General features: G+C 48.5%; 1 protein-coding gene across 1 annotated transcript in view; it reads right to left on the bottom strand.

The window, feature by feature from the left end:
- Nucleotides 1-14651: 14651 nt before the first annotated feature.
- HS6ST2 (heparan sulfate 6-O-sulfotransferase 2) overlaps nt 14652-20157 on the bottom strand; it is a 126773-nt gene continuing 121267 nt past the window's right edge. The window contains exon 2 of the mRNA XM_030967320.1: nt 14652-17496. Within this exon, the coding sequence (XP_030823180.1) occupies nt 16794-17496 (703 nt within the window). The 3' untranslated portion in view covers nt 14652-16793. The remainder of the gene's footprint in view (nt 17497-20157) is intronic.

Below are 20157 nucleotides of genomic sequence, written 5' to 3'. Positions count from 1 at the left end.
AACTACCAAGGTTAAAGAACTCTAGATTTTTTTTGAAAATGTTTTGTAAATATTCGTATTTAAATATATACACACGTGTATTTATGAAAACTTTAGGAGATTGTAAACTTCCCTGCCTTACTTACTCAAAATGCTGTTAAAGAGAACTTTTGCTCCTGGAGGAGCTTACCTTGCTCACTTGCTTTCTTTGAGTTAAGCAGGGATTTCCACACAGAAAATATCAGATAGAACCCAAAGCAGAAATGGGTTGGATCCCAAGTGTGTTCTGCTCTCCCTGGCCCATCTTCACTTACCTGCTGTGGAAGCAGACACCAAACCTGCACTGGCTTGGGGCACACAGCAGAGCCCTGGCACAGGTGCCCAGGAACCTCCAGCCCGGCTGTGAGAAGTGGAACAGGACCAACCTTGCAAGCCAGTTCCCTCTCGCTGGTGCCTACAAGGACACGTGGCTGCATGCCAGCAGAGGAATAACCATTGCCCCGTGCTGGTTATGGGGCAGGGATGCTGCAAGGCTGTGCTAATTAGTGCTTGAGACGCCTCTGTGATCTGGAGATGAAAGGTGATTTACAGCTGCTAATTATTGCTCTCCTTCATGTGAAGTCTATTATTTCCTGGTGTCCCTCGCTTTGACTCATGCCACATCCCGTATTTGGCACAGGGCAGGTTTGTGGTGCTTTGCATCTCCAGCTGCTTGCACATTGCACAAGCGTGAGATCTGCTCTCAGCATCCATTCCAGGCAGCCTGGCTGTGTCCATGCTTGGGAAACTTGGGCTGGAATTTGCACTAAGCTGCAACATTTGGGCAGGTGGCTTAGCTGGTGGATTCAGAGGGGCTGCGTTCAGTGCTGGGTACTCAGCTGGGTTGTGCACTCAGCTCTGTGGGCAATCAGAGGACCAGCTGGGTGACTCAGAGAGGACAAACAGGAATATCCCGAGCTTCTCTGCTGGGGACTGCCCCAGGGAAGGGGAAGAAGCCAGAGAGGACCAGACTGGGGCCTCCTGCTCTATGGCTTCTCATCTGTGTCCCAAACCTCCTGGGCAGGAATTACAAAGCAGGAGAGGTTCGTGTCTCTGGCAGGTGTCTGGAGGGAAGGGATATAAACGTGGTTTTGTGAACAGCCCATGGATAGCAGAAGGAACAGGTATATTCAATGTTCTTCCCACGTTATGCCCCATGGCACGTACAGGTTGCAAAAGCAAGTGACATTTTGCTCTTATTGCAAAATAAAACAGCAGAAAGTGACACGTGGCATAAGGTAGTTGTAACAACAGAGGAAGAAATATCCCTGATACTCTACACCAAAACAATTCTAGCACAGAGTGGGATTTCCTTCCCCCTCACTCACTGTGCAGCTCTCCAGCTGGGAAGTAAATGGCCACTCACACAAGCTGGCAGAAGGCAGTCAGGGATTTTTACAGCTGAAAGAGATCTACCTCCTGCCTAGCCCACAGCAGTTTCCACCTTCTTCCCTGAAGTCCACAAGATTTTAAACCTGAAAATTATAAGACTCCCAGGCAGCCTCACGTACCAGAGAACAAGGAGGACTGGATGGGGCTTCAGGTCCTAGAGCAGTCCCCTCTCCATCACCCCTTGGCTCCACCAAGCCCTCCTGGCAGCTGTTTGCCTGCACAGTGAATTGGTCTGGGGCTGCTCTTACTCTCCCTACGGACACAACAGCCACACTCTAATTCCAGCCTTGGCTTGCTCTCAACAAACCCATTTAGGTCCTGTGCCAGCTCCCCAGGAGCCATCGATGGCAAGAGCCCTGCCTGTGCTCTGCCAAAGCCCCACTGCTGTACCCACAGCTGCCCACGGGTGTGGAGCAGGAAGGAACCCCAGTGCTGAGCAGAAAGCAGATTGCAGAGCTGCACCCCTGCGGCAACGCCATGCATACAGAAAACACTACTGTTTCAGAAGTGTTTGTGCCAAGTGGGCTGATGAAGGCTGCAGTGGCTCTCTGGGCCAGTGTCACCCTCACACCCACCTGCAGATCCCTTTTTGGGGCCATGAGACCCATGGTCCCTGCAGCCCATGCTGGAGGAGCTTGGTGCTTCAGGCTGATGTTGTGACACCTTCCCCTGCTCCACATTCCTGCAGTATTTTGAGTCCTCTGAGGTACCAAGAAAGCCACAAGCCAATTCGTTTTCTTGCTACAGGATGATCAGTGGAGTGAACCAAACACTGCTATGGGGAGTGTGATTACTCATTAGAGATCCCACCTGTGCTGCCAAGGGAAAACACAGAAAGACCCCCACCATACAATCTGCCTTCTGCTGTGTTGTATTTTTTTGCTGCAGCATTTTCTTCAGGTTTTGTCCTGAATTCCTCAATGAGTCAGGGCAGAGGAGCCTTGGCTCCCAAGTTGCTTTGCACATCACTCACCCTCATGGCAGTGAAACCCAGCATTTGCTGGGACAGGGTCCTTCATTGTATGCCTGCACTTCTGTATGGATTCTACTAACTATGGAAGATGCTGAAAATCAGTCTTCAAAACCTTACCTTGCTCAAGTAGAAGCTGATTTTAATGGCCACTGCTGAGTATTAACCTTAAATGTGTTACCAAGGAGTGAGCAGACTCACAGGTCATGAGCACCTCTTAGAAATTGACATTTTACATAAGAGGTTGACAAACCAGGATCATTTTGACACATTCAATAGGATAAATCACGGTGGAGTATTAGAATTCTTTTATTTTTAGCAGCTGAATATTCTCAAATAACAGTTTTTAATAACCACAAACGATGACATCAAACTGCCACACCCCTAACTGAAATCATCACTCACTTCTTCTGGCAGGTAGGGAGGGATTTCTCAGCTTTCCTCCTCCTTTTAAACAACCTCTGCAGCAAAGAAACATTAAAAGGTGGAAAAAACACACAATCTTGCGTGGTGGTGACATTGACAGATGTGATGGTGCAGGCTGTACATGACGTTGTGATTTTTTATTAATAACTCTGCACTGCAGAGCTCAGTTAGGAAAAGAAGGAGTGCCTGAGTGCGTGGGGAGGACAGCTTTGTTCTTTGCACTTGCAAGAGAAAGAAAGAAGGTAACGTCAAAGGTAGAAACACAGGAGGGGAACAAGGCTCACAAAGGAGGCAATGGGCTGTGGGTGGCTGTGAGCATCAGGTACAGGCAGAAACGAGACCCCAGCCATCAGGCACCCAGGCTTCCAATCAGTTGACTTGGATCAGCAACAGGAGGGCAGGAAAAGATGCTCTTGATTTGTGGAGCAGATAAGAGAGGTGCAGTTGTTTTAAACAAAAGGGTTTGGGAGTTTTTCTTTGCTGACTGTTATGGTGGATTACCCACAGAAAACGCTCGGTCCCTTTCTCCAGCAAGGCAGTGTTCTTGTGTCCCCTGGCCCACGCAAATCACCCACGCAGAGGTGAGCAGAGCCAGGCGAGAAGGGGAAGGAGGGATCCCTTCTCCAGAGCCAGCAAATGGCTGCAGCAGCCCCACTGGCCCCTGTCCCGAGCAGCCAGGGAGGAGCTGCTCTGCGGGAGGACATGGGCGGCTGCAGGAGCAGCAGAGGGCCCGAGTGCCAGCGTGTGGCGAACACACTGTCCCCAGTCACGTCGCTGCACCGCCGAGGGGAAGGAAACCGAGCTTCAAAGGGAGGGAGGCAGGAGGGGCCCGAGTTTCCGGGGGCGGCTGCTCCCCAGTGTTTGTCATCATCCGAAAGAAGAGTGAAAGTTTTCGCTCTTGGGATAATTATTAAAGACATTTGGGTCTTGCTTTCACATGCCCTCTTCTTTTTTGTTTTTTTAATTAACTGTAAACCCCATCCTGACTGCTAAACAGGGATCTGTGGAACTGAAGCTTGTATAAATGTGGTGATTTATGTTCCTTTGGAAGTGAACTGGCATTTCTGAGGAACCCCACCCAAGCCTAGCAAATACCATGGGAGCGCACTGACTCACTGGCTGCTGGCACTCGCTCCTCTCCCTCCACGGCTGGAGCCTGCAGCCAGTTTGGGCACATGTGAGACAGCGCTGGTAAGCGAAACCCGGGTCCCCAGAGACACCTCACACCGAGGAAGTGCCTGCCAAAACCTCGGGCTCCCAGGAGAGGCTCAGAAGGGAAGAACAGCAGCGCTGCGAGGCTGAGTCAAGCTGTAATCACCGAGCGGTGCTGGAGGAAGCAGCGAGCTGGCGCAGCCCCTGCCTCCAGCCAGGCTAAGAACTGCTGCCAATTAAGGAGCGTTCGAGTCACCCGGAGGCACAGGGGAGCCCTGCCGAGCGGCCGGCCTGGCAAGCCTTGGCAGAAGCCCCTTTGCTCTGCGGCACCGTGAGAGCGGCCGGGAGGGCAGATGAGCTTGAGGAAGCTGTAAAAAATATCCAGCGCTGCCTGCAGAAAGATCGGCCGAGGCAGCAGTACCCGCTGAGCACCTGACACGGAGGAGCCTGACTTTCAGAAATCAGTTCAGCCATTTGCAGGTGCGATCTTGGTGAAATATATAAATAAATAAAAAAGACATCACCACATTGTTAAAATGGCCCCTGCCTGCTCAGTGCTCTGCTCCCTCACATTAATGCAATTGTGTTTGATGAACTGAGGGAGAAAAGTCCCCTTTGACTGCAGTGCTCCCAACAGGCTGCAGAGCCACCCTTACAGGCTGGCTCTTGGTGCATCTCCCAGCTTCTGCATACATCCCATATACGAGAAAGTCTCCTTGGACCACCTGTTCACTGCCCCACCCACCCTAAGGAGACCCTTTTCCCATGCACCCAGCGAGAGCAACACTGATCATGGGCGTACCTGGGTGGTGTTTGCCTGGAAGAGATGTGCTGGGCTCCTACAGCTCCCCAGTGCCATACAGTGAACCAGCTGGGCCGGTCTTCCCCGTTGGGTTTATTTTTTTTGTTTGTTTGTTTGTGGTTTTTTACTAGCTATCCATCCAATATCAGCTGTAATAAAAAAGGCAAATCAGAAAACAATGCCGTCTGTTTGTGTGTTGTAAACTGGGAGAACAGCTGCTACTCCTGGGCTAAATGGGAAGCCTTTCCTTGAGAGCCATAAAAAGCAGGATTTCTCCTTTCAGTTGCTGCATCATATCACAAAGAATGGCTTCTGCCAGCCTTGCTGCCTTTTTTCTAAATAAAACCAGGTACAATGGTGGGGAACAACACACAGGACACAACTCTGCCCCTCAGTGCTCAGCTGTGCCTTTGGCGAGCCTGAGAGGCATCTGAAAAGCAGAAAAATTGTTTCCCAACAATGTCCAGCATGCAGGGGATGCTCTGTCCCTGTGTGTCCCTCTGAATCATCTCCAAACACAACCAGCACCATCCCCCTGGAGCCTTTCCCTGCATATCACAGCACTGAGAGATGCTGGGTCTGCTGTGCATTGCAGATCACTTTGGAACAATATCTCCATCTTAGGTTGAAACAAACCTCCCTGGGTCATTGGGGGACTCAGGATATGATGATCTATGGAAGTATCACCCTTTCCCAGATGGGTTCTCATTTCTTCCTCCAGGGTCACTGCTCCAAGCAGAAGTGTGTGACAGGCTTCATCAGAAAGTCAAAGCTGCTCTAAATCTACTCTTGGTAGCCCAGCCTGCACACTCCCCACCGTCCCCAAACACACAGAGGCTTTGTTTAAGCATTACTCAGCTAATACTTCTTTTTCCATGACTTACAAAAGGTGCACTAATCACTGTGGGAGAGCAGGAGAGGCCAGGAAGGATTGCCACTCCTTGCAGCACCACAGCTCCAAGCCCTGACCCTCAAATGTGGCCGTGTGTGCATCCCACCCATCAAACTGCGCATCCACCTCTGTGCCAGGGTTCAGCTGCAGTCCTGGAAAGCCTTCCCAGGTGGTTACCCAGTGGCTGCTACTCTCTCCCAGCCTGCTGCTGGATTTATTTACCTCAGTGACAGGTAAGTCTTTTGGGGACTTGCAGCGTCAGGCCTGGAGCCCCTTTGAAACTTTATACAGATGGGAGCACAAAAAGAGCACAGGAGCAAGAGGATATAAATAAATGGGAGATGGCTGCTGTTGGCTGAGAATAACCCTGTTTCATGGGAGAAAACTTTTGTCCTATTTTCTGTTTTATCAGTGGAACAGCACTTGACAAGACCACTGCTCAGCTTTTCCTGTCATTCAGAGGGAAACATTTCTGCCTTAACAGAGCTGATGTTTCCTTGCAGACAGAAAAGCAGCCTGCACCCGAGCTGCAGCAGAGACAGCTCATCAAAGCCCCAACAAAGCTGCTCTTGTGCTGTAAGGCAGCAAAGCAAACAGCCTGCTCCTGTTATCATCTGGGCTTCACATATGCAGAGCTGTGACCACCATTAACAACAGCATGGGCTAAATTCTCATATCCCTGCTCCGATTCTGTTCCACCAGCAGCCCCACTCTTTCCCATGAAGCTGCCAGGGCAAGGAGTCACTCTTTGTGAAAATGCAGGGCTTGCAGTGCCTGCATGGCTCCTCCTGGCCTTGCACAGGGCATTAACCTCCTCAAGGATCCATCAGCACACAGGGATTGCACCACCAGCTCCCAACATCAGCTCCCAAAGGAGGCAAAAACGAATATCTGCCGTCCTAAAGCATGCCTTATAAACAAGCATCATTTAGCTGAGGAAAACGGGGGCTCAGGAGGCCGCCAGAATCTGGGGCTTTGCTGGTGAGCTGGGAGCTCCCTTTCCCCGTTTCCCAAGGCAAAGAGGGCTCAGGCAGAGGGAAAACAGAGGAGCTCCCTCTCCCCCAGCCCCAAGGACTCCCCTCTCTGGGAATCAGTACTGGGAGCACAGGGGACTTCAAGAAGAGATTCGATGAATTTGTGGGCGGTGGGCACACAAAAATCTGGGAAGCAGGAGAAACAGATGGAATTTCAGATGAAACAGAGCTGCAAAAATAATCTCCTGTCTTCTGAAAGATTTTAATTGACTCCTGGATATCTTCAACAATGGCTGTCCTCCTGAGAGTGGGATACTGTGCAAAAGCACCTTCTGGGTGTACAAACAATGTTTCAGTGGGGAAGAGGAATACAGGGCAACATCCAAAAGGACCAACATCGCCTAACGTGGGACATTCTCAAAAGGCAACATTTAGATGTATTGAAATAAATACCTTTTTCCATCTAAAATTTTGACCAACACCAGCATATTCAAGCAATGCACTTTAATTTCAACAAACTGCTCCTACAGTTTGTTTTTTGGGGTTTTTTTTTGGTTGTTTTTTTTTTTTGTTTTGTTTGTTTTTTGGGGTTTTTTTTTAAGGGTTTGCTCCTCAAAGACACCCATTATTTTCCCAGGGGAGAGGTCAGGAGCAGGCAGGGCCCGGGGCTTTGGGGAGAACGGCAAGAGCCTGGCAGCAGGCTGGGGATTGGTTTTTCCATGGCTCCCTCTAGTGTGTACAACCCAAAATGGGATTGAACACAGACAATCAATTTCGTGCACTCAATGCAACCTAAAATAGATTTAATACAACAGGCACTTAAAATGTATTTCCAGAGAAGATGTTTGCTCTAGTAGAAATTCTGCCACTCCTGCACAGAAAAACAGCTACTGGGGCTGCAGGAGCAGCTGGCTGAATTTTGCATGCTCACAGTTTGATTTCCTGTGTTTCTGAACCAAAAATTAAAAGGTCAGAAAGACTCTTCTGTAATAGCAGCTCTGGCCTATTTTTCACCTATTGCTTTTTCATTTATTCATATCTTCCTCAGGGACTGATCTACCTTTTAGAATAATAGGGTTATTTTCTGAGACTAATCTAAGAAAATAAATTAAAAAGTCTAAACCTTTCATTAGATCTCAAAGAGACAGAATTTCTCGGTCAAGGAGAGCTGAGACACTCAGGAATAAATGTCCAGCAAATAACATTTATTAATTATGCATATTCATACTCACAGCCATGGACAAAGGCAGCCTCCACCAGCAGACTTGCAGGAGGCTGCCTGCAAACCAATGTGTTAAGTAAACAGCTCCTTTATTGGTCTATGTGGTCACATAGTAAAGGAGCTCACATTTCCAAGTAGCTGTGGAGCAAAATAATAGAAAAGCTATTAAAGTCCAGAGAAAGATTGCATTATATTGCCTAAATTAAAGCCTAAATCAGCACTGATGTAAATATTACGGTTCCTACTTTCTTCCACTTCTGAATACCAAGCAGAACTTGGCCAGCATATAGAAATCCTTTCAATAAATGCCTCTTTTCCCCCTGGACCTCAGATGGGGCCAGGGAGGGGAGAACTTTGCCCTGAGGGCAGAGATCCTGGCACTGGGTGAGGGCCAAGATCAGGCTGGGTTGTGATGTCCAGGCATCTCTGCTGCTTGGCAGGTGGGAACATCAAATTCTGTTCCCCATGATCAGCAGCAAAGTTTTCCTCACACAACAGCCTAAGGCAAGGAGCATCCTTGGCTTTGGGGCCCTGAGAAATGGGCTCTTCTCTGAGGTCTCACAAGAAAGTCAACCTTGAAATGTGCTCCATAAGTCCCCTCCTATCCCGACTGCATTTTCTTTGCTTCCCTGCATGCTGAGCTAGGCTGACCATCAGACAAAGCAAAAGAAAAGAGCCACACCCCAACACTAAGGTCAAGCAAATCCAAGGTGCATCCTGCTTAATTATTATCTGCCCTGAGAATTAATCAGAACAATTTCCCAGCTATGGTGCTGCAATTGCAGGGGATGCACCCAACTCCCCACACAAGGTCTGTGAGGAAGATGAGCAGTGCCAGTGTCAGATGAGGACCACTGGCCTCTATCATAGCCAATATATAAATGACCAATATATAAAATGGTCACAGGCTGCAAAGCAGGACAGTTCTGTCATGCCCTGACTGATGGAAGGCAGCTTTGCCACGCTGTCGCCCTGAGGGCAGCCTCCCTCCCACCCCAAATGCAAAGTGCTGCGCTCTCCATGCCCGGGTGTCCCTTCCAGGGAAGACTCAAGGGCTGCACAGAGTGGCCCTGCACAGCACCCTGCAGGGGACAGACCCTGGCAGCTCTTGCACCATCCCACGGGCACAGGGGACAGCTCCACTGCCCCAGAGGCTGGTGCCAGCTGAGATATTTCTTTAAGGGGACAGAATGAACTGACCCATGAATATTCAGAGCCCACATAGCAGCAGGACCTTTTCTAAGAGCACAAGTGTTAAGGGTGGCTGAGATGATTGGATTGTCTCCGCTTGGCCTCTGCGCTTGGTGGGCTCCCTCCACAATTCCGCTGGTTGCACTCACACAGAGTGCAACTTTATCTGGCCAAAGTGTCCCTCAGAGAGCAGCAGCCAGCCTTCAACTGGAGACAGCAGGAGCTGGAGGATCCCCTGCTCCCCTCTGTGGCTTGTCCCAGCAGTTAATCACCCTCGCTCAGAAATTTGTGCATGCACCAGAAACACAAAATTAATGACTTCTTTCATCTCCTGCCTTGGCAGCCTGCTTGGGCTGCTTGTTCTACTGACAACAATGATTCAGTAATCTGAAAAACTTTGTGCTTCATTTACAGTATTAACAGCTGAGCCTACAGATACAGAGATTGTATTTACCCTCATGGAAAGGCTGTCCTGCAGTGTGCAGAATGACTTACCTTTACATCTTAACTTCTAACATTGCCTCTGCAACCTTTGGTTTGGCCTTCACTTTTGTGCAGAAGTGACAGAAAAGCAGCCAGGTCAAAGGGGTGAAGATTTAGGGCGTGGGTTGCCAGATTCAGCAAAGAAGAAGGAGGAAGGAGTTTGTGGATCCCACTCTCCCTTTATCACAGCTCATGGTCTGTGCCTTACAAACCTCCAGCCCAAGCACTGTTGTCTTATCCACCACCCAGGTGTCTTGGGAGGAAGAACTCTGCTGACAGAGTGAGTTCCATCCTGCTCAGGAGCTGAGCACCACTGGGAAAAAGCAGAGAGTCCAACATTTCAGTTCTGATCTTCTCCCCATCCAAAATCTGACCTGCCACTCCCAGAAAATCAATGCAGCCAAACCAGATAATGCCACCCCTCTGCCCTTCCACGGGAAAGGGAGAGATCAGCTATGACAAATGCAGAAGGCCACAAAATAGTGCACTGCCTTAAAGAGCCATCAGAGTAATTTTAAAATCAATGTGATGTTTGACAAAGAGCCAGCACGACTCCTTCCAGACTGGCAGTGCCATCCCAAAAGGCCCTGGAAGGGACTGGGAATTCTGCAGGCAGCACTTTGCACACGTTGATGCCAATGCAGCATTTTCTCAGCAAGGCCATAAAAGCAAATTAAAAAAAAAAAGAAAAAGGCAGCATTGCAATGGCGTGAGCAGCTGGTGAGGGGAAGGGGCACCGTGAGTGAGTCAGCAGCACCACAGTGACCCTGCAGAGCCACCCACACACCACGGGCATGGATGGCCAGGCAGCCACGGGGCAGAATGTGCTCTGAAGGGCACCAGAGAAAGGCAGGACGTCCTTAATTATAATCTGTGCTCTCTCCACGATGGAACTTGAGGACACCATAGAAGGGACTGTTTGGGAAAGCTGCTGTTGCTGAGGGCCCCTGCCCAGCTGTGGTTTCTCGCCCAGCCATAAAATGGCTTTCTGCACTCTCTCTGTCCCCAAATCCCTGTGGGGCCGGCTCAGGGGCAGCTCTCAGCCACATGCAGAGCACACCTGCACATCCAGGGATGCTCCAGGAGGGCTGGGCCCCCTGTCCCATGTGTCCCTTCCCCAGCAGCTCCTCCTCAGGGCATCCCCGGTGGGCTCTCACCAACCCCAACAGGGACAAGGACCCATCAGCAGGGGATTGACTTCAGAGACTGATGCTGCTGAGGGTGCTGCAGCCATCCAGACAGCTTTATTCATTAGTAATTAGGCAGGCGTTGTCTGGCATCTAGATTAATCCCACTTTTAATTATTTTGAAACTGTGTGAGATTTCCCAGGCATTAAAGATTATGTACGCGCTTGCTGATTCCACAGCAATTATTCTAATGTAATGATGTCTATTAATACTCTTCCCAGCTTGCCATGCCCAGAGGGGAAATTCCCAGTCTCCCCCTGCGGAGCACACGTCTCCCACGAGGCATAACCCCCCTATTCACCTGCTTACATGGCACAAAAGAACATTTTCCATGTGCTTCACCTAATATTAATAACATTACAGAGCTGGTGCTGGATCAAGTACCAAGCAATGGTAGCAAAGGGGAGAGAGATCCCTTACAGCCACAGCCCACCCCAAAGCCAGCATCTTATATTTGTAGGATGTTTTGAAAGGAAAAGGTTACAATATTTATATCCCATGTTAGGTTAAACCATTTAATCTGAAACCAAAGGTTTAATTCAGCTTGTACATAATTCGAGCTCATTACAGATTGCCTTTACAATCTAAAGACAGCATTTAAAAGAAGAATGTCGTTTCAAAGAGGGACAATGAAGTGTGAGCTGACAACCTCAAACCACATAGAACTATTCCAAAATCTCACCGTTTCTTTGGTCTAAACATCCCCCAAAAGCATCAATTTCCAACTAGAATTCCCAAAATTCATGTATCAGAGAGTTTGCTATTCACTGGCAAAGCAAGTATTGTGCCATTGGCCACCAGCTGATACTGTGGAGCTGAGACAGTTATCAGAATGAGGGATCAAGTGAGTGCTGTGCCAGGACCCATTTGCATCCCTGTGCCCATGAATGCCCATCAGAAAATACATATATTTGACATTAATCTCTCCAGTTCATATAGAGGTTTATGTCCACCACTGCTTGTGCACATCCTATCAAATGAAAACCTTATTTGCAGTCATATGAGGGAACAGATTAAAACAGCTGAGATACCAAAAGGCAGGGGTTGTACTGTCCTGAAAATGAACACTCAGCTCTCACTATAACTATTTTGATTGTTTTGCATATATATTGTTTCAGCATTTCATTGCTCCCCAAACAAAAAGCGATATAACCTCTCCTGCCTGGCCTAATGTATCCTCACAGAGCTAAACTGCATGACAGAGCTGCTGGGTAGAGACCACGGGTAATTTGGCTGATAGATCCTCTGGAAGCTCAGAGCTAAATTCGATTTCAGGCCCAAACTCGTCAGCCTGTCTCTAGAGATGGCACAGCAGTGATATTAGCATGATGGCAACGCCGCTCACTCTGAACTCAAGAAATGGATTAAATGAAATTACACTCTTCCCTGATGAGGCTGGTGGAACAGGGAGATTGCTTTAGGAAACCCAGAATTGAATTTCATAGGTAAGAGTTCAGATGCTGGGCTATTTGCTGGCTGCAGGCTGCTCCTCCGTGGAGCCACAGCTGCCAGGAGGGCAGGAAGGACACGGTGCCAGCTGCCTCCAGAGCCTGGAGCCCACCCTCACTCGGATCACTGCTTGGTTTGGCAGTGCTCCATCCACTGTGGAGGCAGGAGATCCCACATCCCCATCCCAGCATCCCCATTCCCACTTGTGAAGGACTCTCCATTTCTCCCTTCTCAGGCACTGCCCTCCAGCAGGGTGCAGCAACAACCAAACCACCCCCAGCTCCTCCCAAATGCTCTGGAGACAGGGATATTTCTGTTAAGTGAAAGATGTAAATTTATCACCTGCTTGGAAAATACCTCTCCTGCAGAAGATGTCTCTGTAAGGATGACCTCTCCACCCAGAGCTGCTCTCTGTGCCTCCCTGCAGTACTGGGCCAGCCTGGCAGCTCAGGGCTGCAGCTCAAGGTTTGCATTAGTTTGACAGGTTTCCTCAATTACCTGATAATTCTGGCTCAAATTTAAGAAAGGAGATGTATCAGGTTTTCTTCTCGTCTTCTCACTGATTTCATGAGCAGAAACAGCTGAAACAGCAATTGCACTGGAATCTGTCAGGTGCTACCCATGGCTCTGATATTTTGGATGTGTGAATTTTAAAAACTACACAAAAAAGCCCATTAGTTCATTTTCACTCAAAATTAACATCTTTGAAAGCAAATTTATTATAGCACACTAAAATGGATCATTTGCCATATAAAGAGGATGCAAAGGTCATTTACAAAAATCAGCTGAGCAGTTCATGCCCAACACCCTTTACATACCAGGGTACCCTTTAGGAAAGCTTTAGTCCCAAACTCTAAGACCCAACACAGCCTTTTGCAAGGTCACACAGGTCTCACAGTTATCAACATCCCAATTTTTTGGAGGGCAAAAGGAACCAAGACTTTCTCTCTAACATGAATTTTAGCACTGCACATCACCATCTCCTCAACAGCCCTGGGCTCCACACTGACTGGCCCAGGTGGGTCTGGCAGTGCCAGAGGTGCTGACATCCCTTTCCATCCCTGGAAACTTAAGAGGCATCTTGGTGCTCCAAAGAGCTTTCCTAACGCGTCTCCAGGTTTTTCAAAACTCACCAGAGGGTTTGAGAGCTTCTTCACTCACGGCTGCAGCTCCTCACCTTCTGAAGTTTGTCTGTCCAAACACATCCCCCACTCCCCCATCCTTCCCCTCCTGCAGAAAGAGTTTTCTCAGCTGTTGAATTACTCCTCTCAAAAGGCAACCCCAATTGGTTTTACGCCAGACTTCACTGCTGGGTGCTTTTTTAGCTGCAGGGAGGCCTCTCTCACGACCTCCATCCCATTAGCAGCTCCTGCAGCACTCTCAGTGCACTAACAGACCTGTCTATAAAGCCAGTCAAATGCAGATCTGCTGGCACACCCCTCCACCCCCTGTCCCCCCGGGCTCAAAAAGCCTCACAGAGGTAGGATGCCCCTGCAGGTGCTCACAGGAGAAGGGCAGCTCTGTCCTCACAGGGGAATTCCAGCAGATCAAGGCAAAGTCTCCCGTGGACACCTTCATGTCAACTGTCCTGCTGCAAGCCTGGCAAACTTGTGGACCTTTTATAGATACCAAGAAAAAAATGCCTCCATCCAAACTGTCAAAAAGTGTCTTTGTGGCATCTCCGGCCAAGATGCTCAGAGGGCTGGAGAACCTCATCTCTGGAGACAGGCTGAGAGAGGTGGGGGTACCCAGAGCCTGGAGAAGGCTCTGGGGAGATCTCAGAACCCCTTCTAGTGCCTAAAGAGGCTCCAAGAGAGCTGAACAGGGAATCTTGACAAGGGCATGGAGGGATAGGACAAGGAGGAATGGCTTTAAACTGAAAGAGAGAAGATATACCTAAGATATCAAGAAGAAATTCCTCTCTGTGGGGGTGGTGAGACCCTGGCACAGGTTGCTCTGAGAAGCTGTGGATGCCTGGAAGTGTCCAAGGCTAGGCTGGACAGGGCTTGGAGCAACCTGGGACAGTGGAAGATGTTTCTGTCAATTTTTTTTGTGTCCCCAGAAGGGATAGAGTGGGTTGCACTGGAAGTCAGTGGATAGGCAGCATCCTCCAGAGTTAACATAGAGGGTGGGTATCTCATAAAGGATAAAAAAAAATAATAAATGTACACACACATATATGTACACAGAAAAGAAAGAATTCCTTAATGCTTCAGACCACTAACAATCATATTTAAAATCACCAGAAACCACAGCTTGTTTTTCTGAGGGCTGCTTATAAGTTGAAACCTCTGCAGTAACTCCAGAACCAGACAAAAGCCCAAAGTGGTTTTGCCCTTAAAGGCTGTAGCTTAAATACAATTCAGGAAAGCTGTGACTTCAAATTCACATACTTGCTGTCAACTGCTATTTCACTCATGTTGGAATTACCATCCGCTCTCAAATGTGCAGCTCTCAACACATCGTCAGAAAAAGAAATAATCACACGAAAATCAGAAGTCTGTAGTTAAATTTTATTTATCAGTTCTATTGTTAAATGACACAATCGAAGTCAGTGAATTGGCCTTTAAATCTACACAATAAGACAGCGTCTACGGTGGAAATCAGTAGAATTTGATATGGTTATGACAAAAAGACATCCTTATATTCATACATCCCCTATATACAATAAACAGTATACACAAAGAAAATGCAACTAGTCTCTGTAAACCATGCACACCACAGCATAAAAACAAGATGCACCTCCTGCAACAGGCCTCCAGCTCACCCACAGTTAAGTCCTGTTTACAGCAGTGCCTTTCAGTTTCAAGAGCGAATTATTTTCCCCCGTGAAAACCAAAATACAACTGAGACATCATATTGGCAACTGCAGTTCTCATTTAAAGAAAAAATTGCTGTACATGAAGTTATTCTCTTCTCAAAGCTGCTAATGCAGGGTATTGGTTTGCTGCTGCTTTGCTCTCCCCTTGCCCTTGGCAGGGCTGCTGTCCCCAGGCAGCCACACATCATCAGATGTAAAACCACTTCCAGGTAACTCAGGCGTGGAGCCCTAAGATGTTTTTAAACCCTTCTGCCTCATTTCCTGCCCCCCTGCCTTCGTGGTGTATAGAGTATTACAGGTGAAAGGCAACAGTGCAAGTGAGCCTTGTGAGCCTCGTGTCCCCGGGGCCACAGAGGGCCCTCCTGGCTGCCTCCGCTGAGCGCCAAGCTCGGCAGCCCTGCAGGACAAATGTTCTCAGCTTGCTGAAAGTCTGGCCCAAGCCTTGCAGAGGTTTGTATTTTTTTTTTTGCATAGAGATTTGTAGGAGCCCCTCACGCCACGTTTGCTGTGCCATGGGTCTGGGGGAGGCCGGAGGGCTGCGGGGATCCCGCTCCAGCTCCGCACCCCGAGCCCAGCAGAGCCTGCTGGGGAGCAAGCTGTGCACCCCATGCACCACACCTCCTTCTCCTCCTCTAACTATGGCTATGGAAAAACTGGCTTCTGTCATTTCCAGTCCTCATCCGTCATCGCTATGAAGGGCTCAAGAGCATAGGAAAAAAAAAAAAGCCCTGTTCTTATCTGGTGTAGCAAAGATTTACTGGAAGTAAATCCTAATTCAAGTGTAAATCTACTTCCGTTGAGCAATTCTCTTTATAATATTGCTGGGATTAGAGAGTTTTATGACTTTTTAAAGACACTACACAAATATCAGCAACATAATTTCATCTAGTTTATACCACCAATTATTAAGGAATGATAAATTCAGCATTATGTATTCTAATGGGTAAGAAAGACTTAAAATGAGACACTGTCACAGGATTATAACTTGGAGAAGGCTTTATGAAACAAACATGAGAATGTGCTGTAAATTTTCCAGAATGGTTAAAATCATACTGCCCTGAAAAATTCTGGAAACAGTGTCTTATAACGTTGGCATTGAGTTCAGAAAAGTATGCATGTATTTTTTTTTTCTTTTTTTTTTAATATGAGATAGACCAAGCTTAAAACTCTAAACAGCAGTAGGTAGAAAAAGTCTAAAATTTTAAATATTTATATAACTAGAGAAATTACTTCTATTCATTTTAAAAGCCAATATTATACATAAAACTAGTCGATAATTTTTCTAGACCTTTACTGTTCCCTTCATTGTTCACTCATTAACTTGGTAAATATCATAAGCAGTTGGTGCCCTTGAAAGCACATTATTAAAATAAAATTAAGATAAAATCAAAGTAAAAGGATTTGTTCATATACTGTATTGTGAGAGTATGCTAAATGCTCGTTATTAGGAAATGAGTTTGCTTCCCAGATAGATTTCAGCCGAGCATCATAAACATTTTCCAGCATCCCATTTTGTACTCATAACTAATTTAAGGATTTTTTTTTCTTTCACTTCTTTTAAATAAATGTCCAAGCAAACATTTCCGATGAGCCGAGACGGCTCCCGTATTTCATAAATAACCCAACAAACCTAAAAAGGACAATTTAATTACACGCTAGGATTAAGTGTTCCACGTACAGTACAACATTTACTGCAAAGGCAACTGCAAAGGCAACATTTTGACCTCTTTTTGCTTCAGACCCTCGAGAAGCATCACTTGGTTTGCAGGCTGGGTTGGGCTCTGCTTATTTTCTGCCCGGCAGGTGCCCCCCACTACCGCCGCCACCGCTCCACGTTCCCTGTGTAGTCAGTGCTGGAGCTGTTCTCCCCCTGCTCCCTCAGGTGCGCCTGCTTCGCCCGCAGGATCTTGCGCTGCTCCTGGCGTTTCCGCCGTGCCTCCTGGTGCTCCTTCTGCCGCATGTACTGGTACCGCTGCAGGAACAGGTCTTTTGCATAATCGTACAATTCCATGTCTAAAAAATTGAGGGCCTCGATGCGCTGCTGAGTCTGCTTGTCTATCTCCACGCTGGAGGCCCTTGTGCTGTTGTACTGCGTGAATGGCGAGATGAAGTTCATGTTGAAAGTCTTCTCAAAGAGATACTGAGTCTTGCGCTGGAACTCGGTCAGGCCGAAGAAGGCCATGCGCTTCAGGTTCTCCTTGGCACTGTCCAGCAGAACCTTATTCCTCTGCTCCTCGGGCATCACCGACAGGTTGTAGCAGCCCACCAGGCTGAGGTCGGAGAGCATGCGGACCTGGCGGTTGTTGGCCAGGTTGTAGGGGCAGTCCATGAACTCCTGCAGGGAGCAGCCCGACCAGTCGTCCCCGGTGTAGCAGCTGGGCAGCTCCTCGGTGGTCGGGGAGCGGCCGTCGCAGACGTGCAGGGACGCCTTCCATGTGGCTCCCCGCTGGACGTGGCGCCACTCGCTCAGGTACCGGGACACGGGGTCACGCAGGATGGTGATGTAGTAGAAATTCCTGCCAAGGGGAGAGGAAAACAGAGCGTTCAGTCGCGTGTGTCTCCAGCACAGAGAGCATTAACGCTCACAATCGATACAAACAGGCAGATGCACTTAAGAGGCTTTCAGCAGCCCTGCTGCAGAGGCTCCTTTGTGAGTTCACCTCCACAGGGTGAAGGACGGCTGAACAAATCCCTGGGGGGAGTGTGAAGGGCTGTATCTACCTGCACACACACAGAGCTGTCTCTGTTCAACTGGTGGTGTCTCTACAGAGGCCAAGGCAACCCAAGACTGCCCTCTGTGCTGGGCTGTCCATGTGGCGACAGCTGGTGCTCCAAATGATGGTTGCCCCAGACCTTGGGAGAATACTTGAAGTATCTCCCAGGATTTAAGCTACAACCCAAGCAGGACACAGGTAGCTCTGGCTCTTTTAATTTCCTTGTACCACAGAGCTGCACTGACAGGTTTCCACAGACAACAAAGAGCTGCCCATGCTACGTTCCTGATGAGCAGTTGTGAGTCTCAGCTGCACGAGCCCCAGAGCAGCATAACACCCCTGAGGAAGGCATTTCCTACAGGACCTTTTCTTTTGCAGGCCAGATCAATGGGGTGTGCCCAGAAGCCCCAAACCACTTCCACCCTAACAAGCACCTTGGCAAAGTCCACATAAATCCTGTTTTATTCTCCTGCCTTCATCTGATACAGGACTGAAATGATGAGAGAGGAGAGCTGAGTGACTAACAAGAAATTAAAGGATACATTACGGCATTTTCTAAGAGAAAACTTTTTCAAGTTTTGGTTTCAAGCTTTGGTTTGAAGCAACAGGACAGTAGCACATGTGGGGGTCACACTGCCACAGGGAATCCATCAGGCCACCAGCTGGAAAAGCTGCAAGTTCAACCACAGAACTCACCCAGAGTTCACTCTGGGATGCACATTAATATCCACCATCAAACACCATGCTGTCCACCATCACAGCCTGAGGATGGACACAGCTCTTTGAACCTCCACTGACATGACCAGGGCCTCACCTGGATGATGCTGGAGGAACACCACCAGGATGCCAGCCATCTGCTTAAGCAAATGGAATTAAAGTAGCTCAATAAGCAAATTGCCCTGCCAGGGAAGGCCACTCCTCCAGGAGGAGGACACGAAGGAGTGTGTGCCCAGGAGCCCGGAGGCCCTGGAGTGTGATTGCCATGTCCTTGGTGCTGTGCAAGGAGGAGAAGGACGTTAATTTGCTTTCTCAAGTGACATTGTGACTGGTCACCTTGAAGTCAAACTTTTGTTCCCTGTTGTTTCCTTTGGCAGAAAAGCCACTAGATGTCAATGTTTTACAGAAAATTGTCTTTGAACGGACTAAAATGTGAATCACAAGCACAAAAAGGATCCAACTGCACAGGGAAAGAAAACCTGGAGAATCACCATTCCTCTTCCTATTTAGAGCATCCACACTCATGAATAATTTAAGTAAGTAGAAAGTACAATAAACGTGCAAAGCCAAATGAAGCCAATGAGCCCAGAAAAGCATCAGCGGCTGGAAACAACAGCACTCAACACTTGGAGCTGGGACACCACAATCAGCACCCCCCCCCGCTCAGAGGGATTTGGCCACAGATTCACACAGGCAAAGGGAGCAAAAGTCCCTGCCACAATCCCAAGGAAGGTCCTTTTCCACAGAAGTGCCATTCAATGATTTCACTGTGAGAGCTGGAGGTAAGAGGGAGCAAGAATAAAGCTCACTTTCATGAGTGAGTGGCAGCTGCTAACCCCACACTGTGCCTTGCAGAGATGGGGAAAGTTTTGCTCTGTCTTATCTCAGCAGGTCTCTGGTAGCACTGGAGAACCCAACCTGGCAAAGAGGAAGGGCTTTCCATGAGCACCACCTCAACCAACTGCTCCAGTGAGCAGGAGCTGTCCCTGATTATGCTTGTGCCTCAGGCTCCTTTGATGCAGCAGCAACACAGCCTTGTCAGGATCCCCAACACGGGGAAATGGAGCAGCTCTGGGACAAACCCAAGCCCTTTCTTTACCTTCTGCCAGGACTCCTGAGCCTTGGATCTAGTTTACTGGGACACTGCACTAAAATAATGACCCAACCATACAGCACTAACCTCTACATTAACTATAGCAACTAACATACAGCAACAAACCTCTGATGACTGTGGGGACAAAAGCAAAGCCCTGCTTGCCCCAGAGCCCCTTGCAGGAGCTGGCCATGAGCAGCTCAGCTCAGGGGAGAAGGGTGCAGGCACAGGGGTGCTACCAGCTGGAGGAGAAGGCCAAGCAGACTGTATGCTCTAAGGTCATCAAAGAAATCGATGGGGAGTTAATGCAAGAAGGGAAACAAATCCCGAGCCAAGATCGATCCAGTGAGCGTTTTATTACAGCCCAAACTCTTCAGCCACTCTCCCTTTGTGCTCCTTGGTCACAGGTGGTGACAAAGCGTCTCCCTTGGCTGCTGTTGTAAAAACAAAAGAATGAATAAAAACTCAGGTTGGGGGAAGAGGCTGTGCTGTAACAGAGCACTGTCAGCCTGGGCTGCCTCCATCTGTGCCTGCCAGGGAAATGCTGCAGTCGAGGGACACTGGGTGGGATGAGGCAGAGTAAAGGTGCTCACATGGACTCTGCAGTGAGCATGGAGGTGTCTGGGCCTCCCCAGCACCGTGAGCTCAGGATG

This window comes from Camarhynchus parvulus, chromosome 4A, assembly GCF_901933205.1.
Source record: "Camarhynchus parvulus chromosome 4A, STF_HiC, whole genome shotgun sequence".
Lineage (NCBI taxonomy): Eukaryota > Metazoa > Chordata > Aves > Passeriformes > Thraupidae > Camarhynchus > Camarhynchus parvulus.
Note: the sequence above shows the minus strand (reverse complement) of the source record. Positions and strands in the feature narration are given on the sequence as shown.